Genomic DNA, 20,723 nt, shown 5'->3' with positions numbered 1-20,723 from the left:
TTGATCCAACACCCTGAGAAATCTTACTCAGATACCACCAAGTCTTACTCAGATATCACCAAGGGAAACAGAGGGAAAAAAATTAACTCTTGCAATTTGCACTCCCACAATGGGGGCAGGCATAACTGAGTGAAAGAAATACTGACTTGTGTCGGTGTAGCTATTTTGGAAAAAGCACAAATAAAAACAAATTTTCAAAATTCAAATAACCTTTTTTTTCCATTAATGAAGTAAAACCAAACATTTTCTTGCAAACCTGGAGGGGAGTGGAGAAAATGCAGTATCAGGAGGAAGCAGATAGGGCAGTCCCACAAGGAGATGCAGTCCTAGTTTGCCATATCTGAAATTTAGTTCAACAAGGCATCTAAATGTGACTTCTGACTATTTGGGAAGTCATCCATTTCTGGGTAGCAATGACCTTCCTGTTCAATAGGAAGTGAAGGTAAAACACTGAGAGTTGCCTCAGCACAGCCTTTTAGCTGACTGCAGGCATCAGGTTTTGGCTGTGGCACTTGGTGGATTGAAGCCAGCCGTCCATCTCCAAGCATCTGCCAGAGATTATCACCCATGAGATCCTGACAAGGAAGGGATGTATTAACTCATCTGACATTCCCTGAACTAGGTTATGGAGTGCAGATAATTTCTTCCAGTAGCAGGGTGATATATGATGTTTTATAGCTGGGAGCAATGTAATTTTTGACCAGCATGGTTGTTGAAAAAATGAGCAACTGATTCCATAGTTGTGTAAACAGCTCACAAGAGACTAAATCCCAATTTTATTAGTCACTGAAACTAAAAAAGCAGAAAGAGGCCTTCAGTTTTATCTTAAAAACTTGTCTCTAATGTGAGGACCAGAATAATCTATTAAACATCTGTCAAATGGTCCTACAGATACCACTTGTACAGGAATAATTGCCCACATAACTTTTGCCTTAACACGAGTGTAATATTTTAACCACAAGCCCCTATTAAAATTTCAAGCTATTAATTATGCCACTGAAGTTGGGATTGGAAAATATTATCCAGCAGTTAGAATTAAAAGGGAAAAGCTCTCATTTTTCAGATATTTTATTTCCATTAAGAGATAAAACTACATTGCACTCTTTGTTTCCCTAGTGCAGCTTAGAGATATTCAAGCCAGTCATTGATCATACATTATATCAAAATACAACTTTTGTTGTGTAGTAGGCTGGGATCTTAAAAATCTGTGACCATGAAGCTTTCCTGGGTTATAAGCAGGTCATATCTTCAGGGCAGAGATCATATCTCTGTGAACATAACATTTACCAGCCCTTGCCATAATTAGGGACCTTGCGCTACAAGGAGCATTCTCAGTGGTGTCACCACAATAAATCCTTACATAATAAAGATTATACCTGTAGATGTTTTATTGAATTATGGTGGTTAAAGTGCACTAAACACGCATAAAAAATGATAATTCAAAGCTGCTGGGTCAGATTCTCTGGACATATTCCAGGTCTGCACACTGGACCTCACTTTACTTAAGACAGGAGTCCTACAGCGGTCTTTATTACTCTAATGAGTAATCAATCCTTTGGGCTGACCAGCAAACCAAGACACTCATTTTCTCTCTAGTAAAAGGTCCGGAGGTTTTTGTGAAGTTTCCTACTCTGTCTTAAGGAGCTTTTTCCCTGAAGTGAAGGATTCAAAGAGTGGCCTGTGAATGGGCCTGTGTGTTGTTAGCATAAGTATTATTTTGTGATGCTCTATCATTGAACACACTGAACAACACATATTGAACAACAAATACAATTCACTGGGCCCCTATTCTGCAATCAGATCAGTTCACTCCCTTGAGCTGCCTCAGGCCACATTCCCCTAGAGGTGTATTTAATGCCCATTGTGAGATACAACTCGCTGCCTGAGGGGTGGCATTCATTGGACTCATGGAAGTGTCTCCAGCTGAGAGCCTCTACATCATCTACAAGCTTTAGATTTAGTAGTCATGGCAGAAACAAGTACTCCATTCCAGGAAACAATTCACATCTTCCAAAAATAGACAATTAAAAAGTGTCTGCTCCTGTCCTGTGGCTGTATAGTCACCATAAAAAAGGTAGCAAGCTCATATGGAAACATCTGCACTGGGGTCCTCTTAAGTTCATGAGTCCTATCATGCACATACATCTTGATTTCAATTATAGCAAAAATAGATGTTCACAGCTGTCTTTGCATCTCTCTGGCGCTGCTGAGGCACACAAGCAGTGTTTCTGTCAACCAGTAAAAGCAATGAAAGGGTCAACTACATGCACCTTGAGTGTGTGATATTTCAGCTGACCATTTTTGAAGTGCATTAAAAAGGCAGTTCTTACACAAGCTAACTGTGCATAATGTGTGGGATGTTTCACTTTCCAGATTGTATTTTTTAATTCTGCATATGCATGTAAAGTTGTTATTGAAATCAAAACAAAGAGATGGAAGTGTTTCTCAATTCTAACAAGATTTGTTTCAGTCCTTTGGGCATGTGGCCAATGAAATAACCAAATGTGTTTTGACATCAGAACTGGGTTTCTTCCCTTCTGTTATCCATCTCACAGAGTGCCTATCGAGTCTTCACCAACAGCACCTGCTTGAAGCACATGATTCTGAAGATTCGTAGAGATGCTCGTAATTTTGAGCGGTATCAGCACAACAGAGACCTAGTAAATTTTATCAACATGTTTGCTGATACCCGACTGGAGCTTCCTCGTGGCTGGGAGATAAAAACTGACCAGCAGGGCAAGGTAAGAGTGCCAACAAAACTAATCACTTTTTTAACACAGCACATCAGACTACATGATTATTAAAATTTCCTTCCCTCTTGACTCAAAATCAGTGAAGATTTGGTTTAAAGAACACCAGCAGCAAGGAGAGTTATTTTAGAAGCAGGAAAAAAGCTTCAAAGTTTCAAAGCATTTCTGGCTTTCTGTAGAATATTGTACCAAAGCAAGGCAGCATTGGACTGATAACAAAGTTTGAGCCAGAGTAGATCTGTTGTGACTGCAAAATTTGACTCAGTGTCTCTACCTTGAATTAAGCTTTGCTGACTGACCTCTGGATCCACCAAATAGGTTAAAGCAGCATTTCCCAATAGCATTATTCTCTCCTGTCTTGTGTACATCATGGCCATTACACGTGATTTTGGTCTACACAGTTTCAGATATTTTCTAAGAGCTATTCTAGCTTTGAGTAGGCCAGTTGAGTCCTGTTGTTGCAGGTGCCTTCCATGGACTATACTTATCCAAGGTATTTCCCACTTAGAGTTGCCAGTGGTTTTCCTGCTGTGTTCCCACAATACCATCACAGGCTTGTCAGTCTTATTAAAGAAACCATTGTTCCTTTGTGTTTCAGTCTTTCTTTGTTGACCACAACAGCCGTGCTACCACCTTCATAGATCCCAGGATCCCGCTGCAGAATGGGCGTCTCCCAAATCACCTGACTCACCGGCAACATCTCCAGCGGCTCCGTAGCTACAGCGCTGGAGAGGTAACTGTGCTCATACCAACTCAGGAACTTCTGACAGCAGTCTTCTCTGGAATTATAAGAACTTCTTTTATTTTAAAAGCATTGAAACAGACTTTCTTGTGAATGTCTATCTTCCAAAGACAATAAGTGATTTTTTTTTGTCTTTCTGAAGGGTTTATTTCAGAGCTTGCTGGTTTATATCTTGATGGTTTTCAGAATAAAATAATAAACAAGAAAGCATAACTGAAGTGAAGTGATGACAGAATAGATTTTAAAAGAAGAATCCATATTTGACATCCTGGCCTTGCTTTACTTAAGTTATTCATTGATTTCTTTATAGTCTGATACCTCATATGTTTCTTCATTCCCCACTGTGACACTGTGCTCTGAAAAGATAGACTCCCTAGAAGCAGTGCAGTAATGTATGCTGAGGTTTGCTTTCCCAGCTTTCAGTCACATAAAATATCTTTCCTATATATCATGGGGATGATTTTTATCACTGAGGACCATAGACAGGATTGAAAGAAGCATAAATACTGGGTTTGCATTGTGGATTTAAGTAGGAAAAAGTGCCAGCAATCAGATTCTTCATACAGTTAAACATTTGTAAAGATTGTTGCTGAATAGAACTGGACATGAACTACAGTGAAAGGGTCTTCCTCTTCCACAAAAATATCCAGAGAAATGCTTGTGAAATTAGCATCAAAATTTATTGCAGCAGGACCAGTCTGAGTACTTCTCACTGCCAGGTGGGTTGGGATTAGGAGCTATAGAGGGTGTCAGGTCCATTCTTGAGGACCAAAGGCAAACCAGGCATGAGTAGCTTGGGCATGTTCTCTCCATCTTGGGTGAATGCAGCACCATATTTTCTGAAGATAGAAGTGTATCAATGGATCTGTTTCAGTCATATCTTCCTACCAGCTTAGCAACTTCCCTCTGTCAGCAGCCTTCAGTTTAGTGTTGCTGCTGTGATTGAATTACTGGCATGACTGTGGTTTGGTTGCCACCTGCACCATGATTTGTGCTTGGACCTGTGCTTGCCTGAGGCTTGCTTGCAAATTTGCCATGTCAGGGACAGAAACACCCCTGAACAACTCAGATGACCTCGCCCAAAAATATGCTTGGTTTTGCAAGCACTGGCAAGGCTGGCAAGGAGCAATATGCAATAAACACCAAAAAAGCCAGTAAAGGGTAGGAAATCAAAAGTATTGAATACTTTTGAGTAATGATTATCTAGGGAAATGAAAAACTGTTCTTTGAGGCCACTGTTCTGGCATGATCACCCGATGAAATAGTCACCTCCCAGTCTTGGTGGCCCAGGTCCCACAGTGCTTCTACACCTTTGTCACAGCCAAACTTCTTTGTTGTAGTCAAGTAGCTTCCCATTTGGAAGAGTCTGCTGCTGCACTGGAAGGACTCTCATTGATTTCCAAGGACTTTGGATTGGTGCCTAAAAGTCCCTCATTTACAAGGAAAATATTCAACCCTTCGCAGCTTAGTCCATTTATTAAGAGCCTCATGTTCCATGCCATTTTCTCCAAGTGCAGTGGGATGCTCTTTGGCCTATAAATCATGTCTGTAGCCTCACACGTGGGGCTTTGTCCTGGCCATGTGTCAGCTGTCTGCAATCTTGCTGTTTCTTTGCTGAGCAGATGGTATGGCCTCTGGAAGCTGTCACCAGGACAGTATGAAGGACCACGAAGGACAGCTCACCAGTTTTCAGTGTTATTTGCATGTGTCAAAGGAGCCTGAAGGACATCAGAATAGTGAAGTTGTGGTTGCCAGAGAGGGCATAGAAAAGAGCCAGGGTAATGAAATAAAGGGCCTCTGCAAAAACTTCCACTGTGTAGATTACTGATATTAAATGGTACTATATATTATATATTAATTTGAAAAAAATGCTACAAGTTCTTTATTAAGCACTTATTTAAGGGTTATCCATCTTGGTTGTTGCTACTCTTAGTTACCTGATTTTTGGAAGAAAAGGTCAGGTAGCTATAGTGGCCATCAGTAACTAAAGCATAGGTCACTAAGTGATTCATTTCCTTCTGCCACTTCTATAAACAGAACAGTTTGTAAGCACTTTCCATTCCCTCTAAAGGACTTCCCATCTGCAGTGAAAGTCAACATCCATGATTACAGGGTAAGGATTTTAAAGACAGCAAGAGGAAGGAAGCAGGCATCCACAAGGAAGAGGCAGGAGGTGCAGAGAAGGTGCTGGAATATGGCAGTATATACATCTCCTTACCAACCCAAACCACAGCAAGCAAGTAGAAGGATTCAAATGGGCCTCTGAAATCCAGTGGCAATATAAAACCCAGGAAAAGGTATTACATCTTGAAAGGCTCATCTGGTAGTTTGGACTCTCCACTCTGCTTGCAACATCCCAGTATCAATATCAAAGCTGTTAAAACCTGACATAAATCTGTCAGTTACTCTGCACTACATGAACCAGGTCACTAAATCATTAGAGGAGTCACTCTTTATTTTTTATTAGAGAATAATGAGCTAATCAAAATTAAATTGTTCAATTAGAAAGTTAAAGTAGACAAGACGATTGTGACTGAACACTAAATTGGAGCAATCAATTGTTTTCTATTAGCTTAGGGTGGGAAGAAAATTGTGAGCAAAATGGAAGTTAATTAGAGGGCTGGGAATTTTCCCATTGTGTTGCAGGGAAAAATTGTTTGGAGGTGTAAATGTGCAAAGACCAAACACAGCATGAGCAATGCCTAGGGATGGTGACAAAGAGAATTACATCACCAGTTTATTGAGGTGTGTACCCAACTGGATTCTTACAATGTCTAGATGACTTTAGCTCTTAAGCCAGAACTGGAAAGATGGGAAGAGGGGAGCGAAAGTTTCTTTTCATAGGCACTATACACATTTCCTTCCAAAATTCTTGCTCCAGGAGAAATATGTCCAGGCACTGGAAAGCTGAAAAAAGGAATGATAACAAGAGCAAGAGGAGGATCCAGGTCCAGGCTGGGCAGAAGTACCATGCAGTTCCCAAGTGATGAGCAAATAACAGCTGGTGCTAATTTTTATGGGAGATACATGTTTAACTCCTCTGTTACTCTTCCCTTTCCCCTTTCTGTCTTCTGGTCAGTAAAATTATGTGTAGCAACAAGGCCTTAGGATTTGTCTTTGTCAAGGATGAGTCAGCAATCACCTTTTAAAACAGGCTCACCCACCATCTGCATTCCCTTGCAAGTCTTTTCTACAAGGACCTGAGGAATAGGCAGAATAGGCATCCTCACCTGAACTCCAGGGCCCCCTGGAAGTGAAGAAGCTGAGCCCAACAAAGCCTTAGCAGCCTCCCACACATCCTACCTAGTACAGCTGGGGCAGTGTGTAATCCTGGTCGTGCTGCCGACAAACAGCCCGGGAAATGTCTGCTCCACATGCCCACTGTGGCAGTGGATCACAGGGCACCTCTTGCACCCTTGCAAGGTTCTCCCCTGTGCCACAGCATGGAGTGAATGCTGGAAAGGCCACCATTTACTGGGGTGGATGCCTGGGGCACAGGGGAAAAGCTGCCTAAGCCTGATCTAAACTTTCCTTGTGAGTTGGCCTGTGGGGGTGTGAGGAGGAGACAAAGGCAGTGAAAGGGTACAAGTGAAATCCTAACTGGATGATGAAGCGAAACATTCACCATGCACTTGCAGAGCAGTTTTGTGTTTTAAATGACAGTGTGTTTGATTAGAATAGTTACGATTTTTCATTGTTTAACCTGTGTGTTGACACGTATCAAATGCATTGACTAGTATCTTGTTATGTGTAAACATTTTAAGCTTTATGGGTTCCAAAAGGCAGCTTGCCAGGCACATTTAGCTTCTCAGTTTCTGTGTATATCCAGTTGGAAGACTTGGCCTTTGGCTGTGCCACTGAAAATGGGTTGGCACCCTTTGCTTGGATGCAGAGCTAAGCATTTGAAATATTGAAGTCGGGGCGATTTCTTCCTGAAGTAGTTGCCAAATGCTATAATTTGTGCAGTGAGAAAGGAGCAGCTGTTAGCCCAGTGGAGTGGCAATTGGAATTCCTAATGCATCTTGTCCTGATACAGCCTCACAGTGTAATCACAAAACAAGGGGGAGTGTCTTTAAGCTGAAAGAGGGTAAATTGAGATCAGTTATTAGGAAATAATTCTTTACTGTGAGGGTGATGAAGGACTGGAACAGATTGCCCAGAGAAGCTGTGGATGCTCCATGCCTGGAAGTGTTTTAAGACCAGGTTGGAGGAGGCCCTAGTAACCTGGTCTAGTGGAAGGTGTCCCTGCCTGTAGCAGAGGTGTTGCAATTAGATGATCTTTAAGGTCCCTTCCAACCCAAACCCATTCTATGATTCCTCTCTTGGCCTCACTGTAGCCATATTCTGGAGGAAAACATGAGAGACAGGTCGGTTCCCCTCAACTTTCACAAGTCTCCAAAAGGTTACCCAGCAAGTAATGCCTTAGTGCAAACATTGCCAAATGTCATTGTTTGCCTTTTAATATCTCCATACCGAAGTGTCTTCTCACCTTTTAGGAAATCCGCCTTTCTGACACGATTCCTTTCACTAGATAGTGTATTTGGAGCGGTGGCTTTCTTTGAGTGCCTCAGTTAAGGGGCAGTGAAAAATTTCCTTCTTACTACTCCTTTTATCAGGTCTTTGGAAATTGTTCTTATTTCCAGTGTATACAATTCAATTTCTGGTTATGCAAGTTAGGCAGCCTTTTGGGATGATACAGCCTTTTTCTGTGCTGTGATCTACATAGATATGCCTTCCTCATGTTATTTCCACTATTAAATCTCCCTTCAATAACACTGAGTGAACATTGCAGCATTGTGGGGTTTTTCTCTTTTCAAAAACATTGCTGTAAAAACCTTGAAATAATGCAGTTATGCTAAAACAATACATGTTTGGTACTACAGAGTATGTAGTGTGATACTATAGAGATTTTATTTTCACTGAACCAGATATCCATCACTGCAATACCTACATTAACATGCATTTACTTCTGGATTCTGGTGCCTTCAGCACTGAGGAGGTGTGATAGCTCTGGATAATGGTGTACCTTCATTTGGAAGCACAGAATTACTTGCCTTTTTTGAGTTGACTTGAGTATAAAGCTGTAATTTTCATGCATGCTTTCTGCCCTTCGGTCAGCATCATGGACCATTCTGAAGGCTGCAGAAGTAAAAATGACAAATCTTTTAACTGACTGATGAGCTACTGGTGGTCAGTTTTGATCATTCTTTTCCTTTTCTCTGATGTTGTAGGCCTCTGAAGTCTCTCGAAACAGAGGAGTTACTCTGTTGGCCAGACCAGGCAATAGTCTCGTAACAGCTATTCGAAACCAGCACCATCACGAGGCATTACCTCTGGGTAAGCCAAGTTGGTTTTTTAATTCTCAAAACTCACAAAGGTGGGGTTTAGGACATCTCATCAGCTGTGTGCTGCACTGCCTTGTGTTGCCCTGTGCCTCACTGGCAGGGCAGTGTGCCCCTGCAGAGTTCTGGTGACGTGGCAAATAAAGCCTCTGGTTTGATTTTACCTTTTCCAGCTTACAATGACAAGATTGTTGCATTTCTACGCCAACCCAACATTTTTGAGATGCTGCAGGAACGTCAGCCCAGCTTGGCCAGAAACCATGCACTCAGGTACTGCTTTTTGCCAGACTGCTCTACCCTCCTTCCAGAAAGTGCTTTTTGTAGTGGGGAAAACCAAATTCTAGTAACTGTAGTACAACAGATGAACTTGGAGCTCCTATGGAACTGCCACCATTAAAGAGTAGATGGGAACCACCAGGATCCGTGTAGTTACTATAGTTACTTTCCACAGACATCCAAGAAGTAAAATAAATATGGGCAAATAATAATCAGAAACTCCACCTTCACCTGCAATTATCACTTTGCTTTTCAGAAGATAAGAGTTAAAAGAGTGTTTGGATGGAAGTCAGCAGCAAAACCCCAATAAGTCCAGCAGAACCAGGATTTTGCTTCATGGTTGGATTTCCACCCTGTCATAGATATAGTCACCCTATCCATTATAAAGTAATAGGAGCATTATTATGAAGTGGATTGTACTATTGTCTTTAATCTTTCTCACTTTACTTAAAGGTAGTAATTTCCAAAGTAGTTATATTGTGTCTTTCTTTTTCTTAAGCCCATTCCTTTCCTATTAGATTTTTTAAAAACAGAAAAAAACAGAACCAATCACCAGTACAATTTATACAATTTATTCGAATTCCAAAGTTCAAATTAACTGATTTTGGCCAAGAACTTAAGCTGGTGTTAATAAATGTCAGGGGTGCCCATATGCACCAGCTGAGAGTTTGATCAAGAGTTTAGGTTGTACTGTGCAGTCAGAGGTGTGGCTGCAGGAGTGCTGAAGGAGGAGAGAGCCTCCAAATTCCTGCAGTGTGCTTTTGCTGGTAGCCTTACTGACTCCTCATTTACCTCTGAGGGCCAGACAAGGAATTTTTCAGGTGTAAGGATTAGACTTCCTTTTGGAGGAATTGATACATGCAAATAAAATGAGAAATAGAATGAAAAATACTCTCAGTATTCAAGATGTACATTTCTGTAACTGAGAAAATTTTATCTTCACCATCACATTATTCCAGACTATTTTTTTTCCTCAGCTGTAACTTGAATTCTCATTTCCCAGAGAACAGGTAATGCTTTTATCTCCTTTTGAGCAGAGAACAAAATTGACCAGTGATAGGGGCTCGACAGCTTAGCCAGTGTATAATGAGATTTGTAAGAGGATATTGAGCCTTTTGCCTCTAGGTCATTGCTGATTATACCTTGGGCCAGGAGTGATCCAAGCTACTGTCTAATGCTCATGCAGCAGGTGTTAAGCAAACTCCTAGGATGTAAAGTCCATCTTTCATGGACCTTGATTACAAGGTTCCAGAGCACATCCTTGAGATAAAATATTTTTACTTAATACTAGAATAAAAATATTTGGACAATGCAATGCTTTAGAAACACACTGATAGGCTGGGGTGTAGATGCTTATCCTCCCTGATGCTAATCTGATGATAGGATCCTATCCTATGTTTTCCAGTTTTTATTAACAAAAGGTATGATTTTACACATGCAACACATATTACACTGTATAACCTCTGTGTGATTAATTCATTTCAAATATGTTAGAGTGTTATTTCCCAGATGGAACTGAGAGAGGGAAAGGAAGGGATATTACTGCAAATTCTGTTAACAAAAGGTGCTATGTTAGTTGTAGGCTTACACAAAAAACCTGCATTTGGTGACCTGACATATTCATATGAAACTGGAGGACTAAGAATCACTCTGTTCTCTAAAATAGGGAAAAAAATCTCTTTCTTTTGGATCAGTAAACTGAGTGATGGAAACAGATTTTTTTTTATGAGTTTGTTTGGAAGATTAGAAAATGAATCAGGCATATAGGATGTTTGCCATTTTTTATAAGGAGATAAACAGAAACTGACAAAATACCAAAGAATAACTACTCTATGCATGGCTCAAGCTGTGATAATGGCATGTTTTTTTCTGGTTTTGTATTTTTTTTTCTACTCCTCTCTATGATATCACTTATGTTTCAGGGAGAAGATCCATTACATTCGGACAGAGGGTACACATGGGCTTGAAAAGTTGTCATGTGATGCAGATTTAGTAATTCTGCTGAGGTAATCAATTCCATCAATAGCATAATGTCATTACTTACAGTACCAGAGAAACTATCTGGCTCTTTCTCAGCATAATTGAAAAGATTTTGTTAAATCAGGTCATACTGATAGCTATCCAAAATGATTCAGCCAGAGTCAATCTGTCAATTTGTACTTCCTGGAAGGCAGCCTCCATCAGTGCAGTAAATCCAGCCAGCTCAGTCAGTATGGCTGTTACAATCAAGTAGCAGATAAAAAAGAATCAGGTCAAAACGTTTCCTTTTAATGGAAAAAATCTTATTTTTTAAAGAAAGAAAAAGCAAAAAAGAGAGGGGAAAAATCCCTTTCTCACTATTATAATGTAACCGCTCATGAAATTGATAATTTTACTGCAGCAGTGCTGCCACACATGCATGAAACCTCAATGTCCAGTGCAGTGGGCATTGTCTGGGTATTGAAGATAAGGCTTCAGTTTGTACTGGAACCAGAGAGCTTGGTCTTTAGGCCCTGCTTCTCTTCAGTGCAGCTAAGAAGTTATTTTATTGTCTTGGTCTGAGATGGGAAATGTTGCATTACCCAGGTGGAGTTGGTGTGCTGTAATAGCACTGTCTAATGCAAGAAGTTTACAGATTATTCCCATAATTTCAATTCAAGCAGTCAGAGCACTGAACTACATGAAAATGGCCCGAGTAAAACAGCCTGGGAGACAGAGTGTGCATCTTTACTTCTTCTGCTAATGTGTTGAAGGTGCTCCTGTTTCCTATGTAGCCTCATGTTTTTACTCTCCATCAGTGATTGAGCTATCATGTTAGCATGAAACATCTATTAAAATTCATTTTGTTCTTCATTGCTAGTGACCAGGCTGTCTTTGGGAAGTCTATGGATTTTTTTAATCCATGAGCTCAGAGATGCACCCAAACATCTGACACAATGAACTTGCACCATGCTGCGTATTTACATTCCTTCGTGTGATGAATGTGAACTAAATCTCTCCCTATGACTTTTTGCATGCAGCCTTTTTGAAGAGGATATCATGTCCTACATACCACTGCAGGCTGCCTTCCACCCAGGGTACAGTTTTTCTCCTCGCTGCTCACCCTGTTCATCACCCCAAAACTCGCCAGGTAAGGAGATGGGAAAATTAGAACAAAATCTTGCGTTTGTGGTACTTCTTCTAATAAATAGAACAGAGCAGATTCAGAGCCAACATCAGCTGTCAGCTTGCTAGTTCCAGTGTCCACTCTGAATCTGATCCCAGCTGCTTTTTTTGCTGGATCAGTTTGCAATGCTGCTCTGTGTCTATTGATACACATACACCTTTTGATATTGCTGGAAAGGATTGGGTGGTGTTCTCCAAGCATAAGTCACTGACATGGAAGGACATTCTTTTTATGTGACAGCAGCCAAGAGCACCTTCCAAATTGAAGGTGTGTTGCAGGACTCCAGTACCCCTGTAAAGTTCAATCTCCTCCACTCAGTGTTCCAAAAACTTCTCTTCTTCCCTAGGCACATCAATTTTGAGACCTGAGGGGATCATCTTCATCATCTAGCCTGACCTCCCGTGTTGAACCCATTAACTTAGGTTCGACAGGAAACATATTTTCCAGAAAGACATGCTGTCTGAGAAGGTTATTTCCAGCTGTGCTGTGTCTCTGTAGTTATTGTTTATGCTATAGAAATTTGAGGAGCTAATGTCTCCCTTTTGCCAAGAGACACAACCCCACCACAGTCTCACTGCGTGGCTGTGTCAGTGGCCATTTTGGGAGAATCAACAGAAATGTGATCTGAAGAAATCCATTTTTAGCGGAACTTTTTCGGCATGCATTTAAATTATCTGATTTCAAACAAAATTAATGGACAAGAGAAGTTCAAATCTTGGATGTGGATGTGGAAAATGGAAAGGCTTTTTGATGTGAAGAAGTTAAATGCTAAACCCTTCTCTGCAGGACAACTGTGTTCTGTCAGAATGTCCTATTTTCATTAAAGAGTTTTAGCACCACTGTGAGTACAAGTTCCCCCTGTCTACATCAGGACAGGTCATAAGCAAGTCTCCTTCAGGACAAGAATCCAAGTATATGGCACAAATGTGACTTAGGAGACTGTTCTTGTGAAAACACAAGGACAAATACTCATTTCCAGCAACACACTGTCTTCTTGCTAATTTCTGTCCTGGTTATAGAGCCCATGAGAGCACCCCTTCTCTTATATGCTGGGGAAAAACAGAAGGCTTAGAGAAGAAAGGAGTGTTGCAAGGGATTCTCTTTGTGCTGCATGTATATACTGCAGCATATATATACAGCAGCATTTTCTGTTTTACCAGCTGAGACCGTAATGTCCTTCCCTCATGGCAGCCACGATACTTTGGGCTCCCACTAAATGTGATGGGTTTCTTTTTCTTTCCTGTGGAACATTTGCTGCCAGATTTCTCATAAAAGGCCTGTTTTTTATTGTCTTTTGTAATGAAATAGGTAAATGGGATTTCATTAATCCATTATTTGGCCTTTTATGGCATGGCACTTGTTTATACAAAAAGAATAATCTCCTACTTTGAGAATGCGGCCTTCAAAATAAAACAAGTTCCAAATTGCTGAAAAATCTGCTGTTATGTGTGAATCATAATAGGGAAATGTAGCATTTCCTGCTGACAGAAATCCTTTTTGATGCCACAGAGGGGTTTTGTGTTGATAGCTGGAAGTGTTTAATATACAGTCAGATTAACACAGGGAAACCTGACTCCCAGCTTGGCTGGGCTGCTAGGCTCCAGTGAGAAACATTGCTCTGAGTTTCAGAGGCTTAATCCTGCCAAGTAAGGAGATCTCCTATACAATGCAGAGGAGAGAGATCTCTTAAAAGTGCAAAGGGGAAGGAAAACCTAAATGCCACTGACCATGAAAGGTAGATATGTATGTCAGTCTTTCTCATGCCTTTCTGATCCTTCAGTTTGCATTCAGTCACAGCTAAAGGCAGAGGCAACACAAGGACACACACAAGGTGAGCTTAACAGGACTTTTAGTGAAGAGGATACAGTCCCTGGAAGTTCATTTCAATCACTGAATTACAGGAACTTACAACTCTATGGATGCCAGATAGAGTAAAACTAGCGGTGAGTGCACTGTATACCTGCAGAAAGTTCCTAACACATTTTTTAACCAGTTCTGTGTGGAAACATCAGCTGCATAATTTGGAAGAATGTCAAGCCCCTTAAACCTTAGGATGCTGTTTATTTTCCCTCCTCCAGGGCTGCAGCGAGCAAGTGCAAGAGCACCTTCTCCATACAGGAGGGATTTTGAAGCCAAGCTGCGCAATTTCTATCGAAAACTTGAAGCCAAAGGGTATGGGCAAGGTCCAGGGAAAATTAAGTAAGTATTAAAATCACTCAGTTAGTCTAAGGGGACATAGCTTTGTCTTTTGTCATTCACTATCCATGAGGACAGGGATAGGGAGTGTAAAACACCCTGGAGATTGCATTTTTTTACATAACCTCAGGGAAAGATAAGATCTTCATATACTCTGCAAAAGAGTGACCTTCAAGAGGCTTTTGTGTGGAAGTTTTCTTCCTAAAGATTCGTATTCTCTTACTCTCCCATTTCTTGCCTATTTAACAGGGATATTCATATTCCTATCTATAATTTGCCAGTAGGAGAATTATCCTTCCAGGCAAACACTCACCAGATATTAACAACAGCTATATCATTGTAATGGTGGGATGACTCCAAATTCTTTGGCTCTACATAGCAGTAGATGTGTATAACTCAGGGTATCAGTGTAACTCAGGGCCAGAACAGGATCCTACACAGGTTAGTCTATACATGCAGGCTTAACTTTCTATAGTTCTTTGTGTTGATAGCCCTGCTGGATTTGAACTGGAGAGACTTGTGCCAGTCTTCATGTATTTGGGGTTTTCTGTCATTTGATTGTGGAGTTTCTTTCCATGCATCTTGTTAGCTGGCTTTTGAGTCTGTACCAACTTGTGCTCAGTCTAGTTATCCAACTTTGCCAAAGGCTGTGGGCTGTTTCTAAGGTATTTCCTGGGCATCTGGTTGAATTTATGCCTCAGGTTGGCTTCCTACCAAAGGACATCTGTTGTGGAAAAAATAAAAGTTTGAAGCCAAGCAATTTATTCCAGGCAAATGTCATCAGCAAAATGATCTTATAGAGCTGAGGAGTCCTAGCTGGTGGTTACCCCTTTTGGTGTCCTGCTAAATGGGCACAAGGCAGACACTAAACATATTTTAGAAAGTCTGTTTTAAAATGTCCATGAACATTTGAACATATGAACAAGAAGGGTTTCTTGCACAGATGGTGTGTAAAAGTACTATCCATTAAATTGTTGTAGAGATTAGTAAGGGAATGAGAGATGTGTTGTATAAACAGAGGCTGATAACTCCCTTTGCTTCCCCTGCCACAGAGGCAGTATGTCCATGGACATTCACTGGATTAAATCCAGGAAGTGTTTAAGGCCAATTCCAGAAAGCTGGGACTTCATATACAGAGGGAACTCACAGCCCCCTCTACCACATAAATTTGTACATATGGGTTGTTGCAGGGAGTCTTAGCAGCGGAGCATCACTTTGAACCTAATCACGGCACTGTGAAGGAATTCACTTTCAGGGCACATAGAAAAGCCAATGGAAACCCGTAATGGTGAAGTAGCACGGGCACCAGCAGATGCCATTTTATGAACTTCTCTGAGAACGAATGTCTCTCTTTACAGCTGTTGTTTACCTCCAGCCTCACAGGCTCCCACAAGACCAAATGATCAGATCTTTATTTCCACCTCCCTTTGCAGGTTGATTATACGGCGTGACCACCTGCTGGAGGGCACCTTCAACCAGGTCATGGCCTATTCCCGCAAGGAGCTCCAGCGCAACAAACTCTACGTCACGTTCGTCGGCGAGGAAGGGTAGGGAACCACACAATGCTCTCAGCTCTGAGGCAGCTGCTATGTTGCAAAACAGCAAGTTGACTAATGCTGAACCACTCTTGCTATGTAATGTTTTTTTGGTTTTGTTTTACCCCTGAGTAAGTGATTCATCTTAATCAACGCAAACATTTGTTAAAAATAACAATAACAATAATGCTTCATTTTCCTGTAACACCTTCCATCTAGATGTCTCAAAGTGACAGTTTAAGTGGTTAAATCTATTTTCATCTTGTTTGCTGTAGTTTTTTGGTCAGGCTGGAAGGGAAAACTCAACTCCAGGCCAATTTACACACTGAATCAGTCTGAGCGCTATAGCTAGAGACCAGACCTTTATCCAGTTTGTTACTCTAACTCTTCACAATAGATCTGGTTTTGCTTTAAAAATTTTAGCTTTGCATGCTAACTAATGATCATTTGTTATCCATATGTGGATTTCTGGTTTCCACCTTAAGTGAGAAACATCAGTGCTGTTTAGTCCTTAAAATTTAATTCATGCGACTGGAATCTGAAAGCAATAGAAGTTTCCTGAGAAGGCCTTTTCTCAGGAAGCTTCGTACAACTCTTAAAATCCATGAGCCATTTTTGCATGATGAAAGCCAACCCCTGACCTTTTGTTTGTAAGCATAACCTTTCAAATCCACCCTGGCTCACCTCAAGAGCTATATTGTAGTTGAGGGTTAATCCACACGCTTTTATAATGGAAAGACCATTATGTGTGTGTTTCCAGTGCGCCATATGACAAAGGCATGAAACTGTATTTCAGTAGCTTTGCATGTAAAGTTTCTTTTGTTCAAAAACCATGTCTGTAGGATTTTGGTCCCAAATGTATCTGACAGTACCTGAGGCAACTCTCAACATGTCCAGCAACTGCTGACACTCTCAGCTCTGAGGTGTCATGGCAAGTGAAGGGCTTCTGTCCCTTGTCTCAGGACAGGTTACGTACAGTGGGAAACAGAAGTTGCCATTCTCAAAGAGTATCAGGCTTTTCTCACTCTTACATTTCATTATCTGTGGATTCAATACTGTGTAACAGAGGTCATCTTTCACAGCTGATCTTGCCTCTGGCCTGCAAGTAAAGCATAAACATGTAGCACACTTCAGTTTATGTTTTTGGAATAGCATTCTGGAATGCTAATACTGGCCGAAGTCATATTGTTTTCTGTGTGGCATGGTGTCCTCAGGAGAAATTACAAACCAATTTGATGTGCAAATTCATTCATTTTTCACTGATTGATTTACATCTGAAGATACATTCCTCTAGGGTTTCTGCTGCTTAATGCTAATATACATTCTGCTGGAAGGACTCTAAGATGCCAATTCCCTACTGACGAGTTGATGCTGTATGGCCACGTGATGCTGTATGGGCACAGCTTCCCACAGTTCAAAGAAAAAGGCCATTGAAAATTAACTATAAAGGCTTTATGATGAGTTAGTGTGTTGCCCAGAAATGCAGTAGCTAGTCTCCCATTGGAGGTTTTTGAACATAGACACACCTTGTTTGTAGTTCTCCAGCCATTATCAGGCTTAACCCAGTACATTGATGTCCATGGAACCAGCCCTGGTCCATGGCTGGCACTGGTGGGTCATGTGGGCTTGTTACCATCCTCTTTTACAGGTGTGGCTTTCATGTCATCACATGATCCTAGAGCTAAAGTTCCTCAAAGAGAATACTGGATCTCCCGACATAAAACACAGGAGGATGAGCCTGTCTGCCCTTTGCCATATTTCTAGTTGCACAAATCAATCATTCAGCCCCTTTCACTTATGCTTCTATAACTCCATAGCACAGACCATTCTGATCCAGTTGCAGAGCTTTCAACTTACTTTACAATTGATAAGTAGAAGGAAGAGTATCCACCTCAGAAAATCTTTTGGCACACATGATATATGGCTACAGATAATTTCTTCATATTGCTACATGTAGGTTTATTTTAGATTGAAAAAACCTACTCACCATTATTAGAGAATGATCTGTTTTTAATAAATCCACCACATTTCTTATTTAATCCATTAAGGAAAAAATTTTTAGTCTTGTTTTCCTTTTGTTTTCAAGTTGAGTGTAAAAAATTCAAGGGAAAAAAAGAGGCTCTCTATGGAGCAAATTCATACAACAGCAAAGCTCATTTTAAGGTGTACCACATGAAAATAACAGAAAGGGCTTGGATGGAACAAGCAAGGAATCACCATTCTGTCTTAAGAGACACAATTCTGCTGGGATTTAGTCTTGTTCTTTATGGTTTCTATAGCTAAAAAAGCATCCTTGGGGCTAGATTTGGGTACATCTCAGTGTAGGAGGGTCAGAGCAATTTCTGCTTTAGCCCAGGCTTTGTGGTCTGTGAGCCCAGGTGTTCACAGGCAGTTCAAACCCACTCACTAGAAACCTACCCCTCTGCTGGCCAGCCAGCTGAGGCAAGGCTGAGCCTTGTACATCCAGTTTGCTAAGCTTTTGGAGCACAGGAAAGTAATCTACTTAGTGTGTCCCAGTTATGATTCCTCCCAGATCAGACTGGATATTGGTGAAGTTTCGGCATTGCAACTTGTTCAGGAATCAAGTTTTGAGAGAAGAGATAAATCATGTTAGAAACACTTGACTGCACAGGCTGCTGTACTAAGACAGCAGCCAATGTAGGCAAACCCAGGAAATCCACTCAAATGGTAAGGAGCCTCATTTTATCTTTTCTACCTTTTTCTTTCCAGGCTGGACTACAGTGGCCCCTCCCGAGAATTCTTTTTCCTTCTGTCTCAGGAGCTCTTCAATCCCTACTATGGGCTGTTTGAGTACTCAGCCAACGACACCTACACTGTACAGATCAGCCCCATGTCTGCCTTTGTTGAAAATCACCTGGAATGGTAAGAACATTTTATGCAGAGCTGAACAATTGTTCCAGAGCAATAAAAACATGGAAAAGCAAAACAAAAGCTCCCAGTTTAGACTGGAGTACGTACAAATACTGCTAATTCTGGGAAGAGGTGGGGAAGTAGTTTTTGAAAAGGAAGAGATGAACTAAACCTAAATACAAGATCAGGCTCTGAAAAAGCAGTTGTGATGAAGTGCTACTATTAAAATATCCTGCTTTACTTGGGACTTGATGTTTGCAAACTTCTGTGTGAACATAAAAAGGACAGGGAGAAGAGCTCTGCTTAATCTAGTCTTCATCTTCTTGGTGCCTTTCTAAGAAGAGCCAGTGTGACCTTTCTATACATCACACAGCATTGTGCTTTTAACCTGCGTAGTGTTACCTGAAAGCCACATTGCTGCTGTTCCTACCACAGGCCTTAAAAAAAGCCCAGAGAAAGCAGCTTCCCTTTTCTTCCCTGACAGTGTCCCTGCTTGTCTGGGGCAAGGCCAGAAGAGTGAGCAGATATTTTAGCTTACTAAGTATGTAGACGAATTTCTGATCTTGTTTCTTTATCAAAAGTTCTGAAAGCATATTGTGATGTCCTCATTTTCTCTTTCTGCCTCCAGATCTGTCTGTCTTTGGGAGTTGTTTTCACTTTGGTAGTTTCAGATGTGGTTAAGTGAAGCATAGGCTCCGAGCCCCGGGCATCACTTGGTCCCTTGTGGGATTTCATTGTGTCAAAGAAGTGCTGCCACATGGACTTGTTCCTATGATGGTTTTCTTTGTCAATCTCACTGGCTCCTCTCAGAGATCCTTTTCTTAAAATGGGAGGCAAGCCCCTTTTAAATTGCAAATAGTATGTGTTCCTCTATTCTTGTGAAAAGACCTCCCTTTGCTTGGTTTACAGCAGGTGGGAGATCATGAACAGTTGTGCTGTCACCTCTGTTAAAGTTACCCAGGGGAAAAGGAATGTTGCTTGGGACTGGCATGGTTTCTAAATTGTTGGAATTTTTTTTGTATTATCATTTCCAGCAGTGGAGCTAACAATGATCTTTGCTTTAGAGTGTTTCTCTACTGACATGAGCAGGAAGACAGCAGCTTGATTCTTACAGCTTGTTCACCTCCCACTGCAATCCTGTTCATTAGACATTATCTGGAGCCTTCCTAGTTTTCAAGAAGAAATAAAGTCTGTCCTGTGTCCTATCTTAACAGACAGCATGGATAAACTTCTGATTTAGGAGGCTGTTTTTTGTGGAGCTGTATTTTGACTTCCAGGCAGAGGGCCAGCTAGGCAGGTGCAAACCCATGGTCATTTTGCCCACATTGTGACAAAGCTTTTTCATTGCCTCCTCTGTGTCCAGAGATGGTGTTGCTATGTTATCTCAGCAACAGGTGAAACATGCCCTTGGCTCTCATGTGTTATAAACACTGTCCTAGCAAAGAGTTGCAGTTTTCTTAAGTGATAAATTCTACTGCAAAACATATATGCTGTGTTTGATCCCTTCATTTTGTCCTTCTGTGCCTTGGGAGATTTTAACATGAAAGAGGCAGGTTTTTAAAGGTGTCCTGGGTATACAGAACAGCAGAAAGAACACCTGATATGATTTTCCTGTCGCACTTAGCATTTAATTCAAAAATCAGCAGCAGTTAGACACGTAGGCTGTTTCTCCAACTGCATATATCAATCCAGCTTCTTTCATGCAGAATGTTATTTGGCCTTCAGACATTTTGTTTTCCTATTTTTAAGAAAGATAAATTTGGCCTCTTGGTCTGCAGAAGGAAATAATGCTATGAATGAAGAGACTTGCACATGCAATATTGTAAATAGGGCAAGATTGCATAACCCAAGGGAAAGAGAAACAAT

At 41.0% G+C, this 20,723-nt stretch overlaps 1 protein-coding gene across 7 annotated transcripts in view; it reads left to right on the top strand.

The window, feature by feature from the left end:
• Positions 1–20,723, top strand: part of HECW1 (HECT, C2 and WW domain containing E3 ubiquitin protein ligase 1) — a 254,267-nt gene that overhangs the window by 198,814 nt on the left and 34,730 nt on the right. For all 7 annotated transcript variants that reach the window (XM_054273221.1, XM_054273223.1, XM_054273222.1 and 4 more), the window contains 9 exons: positions 2,556–2,741; positions 3,349–3,483; positions 8,724–8,829; positions 9,008–9,104; positions 11,033–11,116; positions 12,110–12,219; positions 14,334–14,454; positions 15,885–15,998; positions 18,717–18,869. In XM_054273221.1, coding sequence (XP_054129196.1) covers positions 2,556–2,741; positions 3,349–3,483; positions 8,724–8,829; positions 9,008–9,104; positions 11,033–11,116; positions 12,110–12,219; positions 14,334–14,454; positions 15,885–15,998; positions 18,717–18,869 — 1,106 coding nt within the window. The remainder of the gene's footprint in view (positions 1–2,555; positions 2,742–3,348; positions 3,484–8,723; positions 8,830–9,007; positions 9,105–11,032; positions 11,117–12,109; positions 12,220–14,333; positions 14,455–15,884; positions 15,999–18,716; positions 18,870–20,723) is intronic.

The sequence above is a fragment of the Melozone crissalis genome, unplaced genomic scaffold, assembly GCF_028551555.1.
Source record: "Melozone crissalis strain CALT ecotype California unplaced genomic scaffold, PUWL_Pcris_2 ptg000016l_1, whole genome shotgun sequence".
In the NCBI taxonomy this organism is placed as follows: Eukaryota; Metazoa; Chordata; class Aves; order Passeriformes; family Passerellidae; genus Melozone; species Melozone crissalis.
The sequence above is the reverse complement of the archived record's forward strand: the minus strand, read 5'-3'. Positions and strand labels throughout refer to the sequence as shown.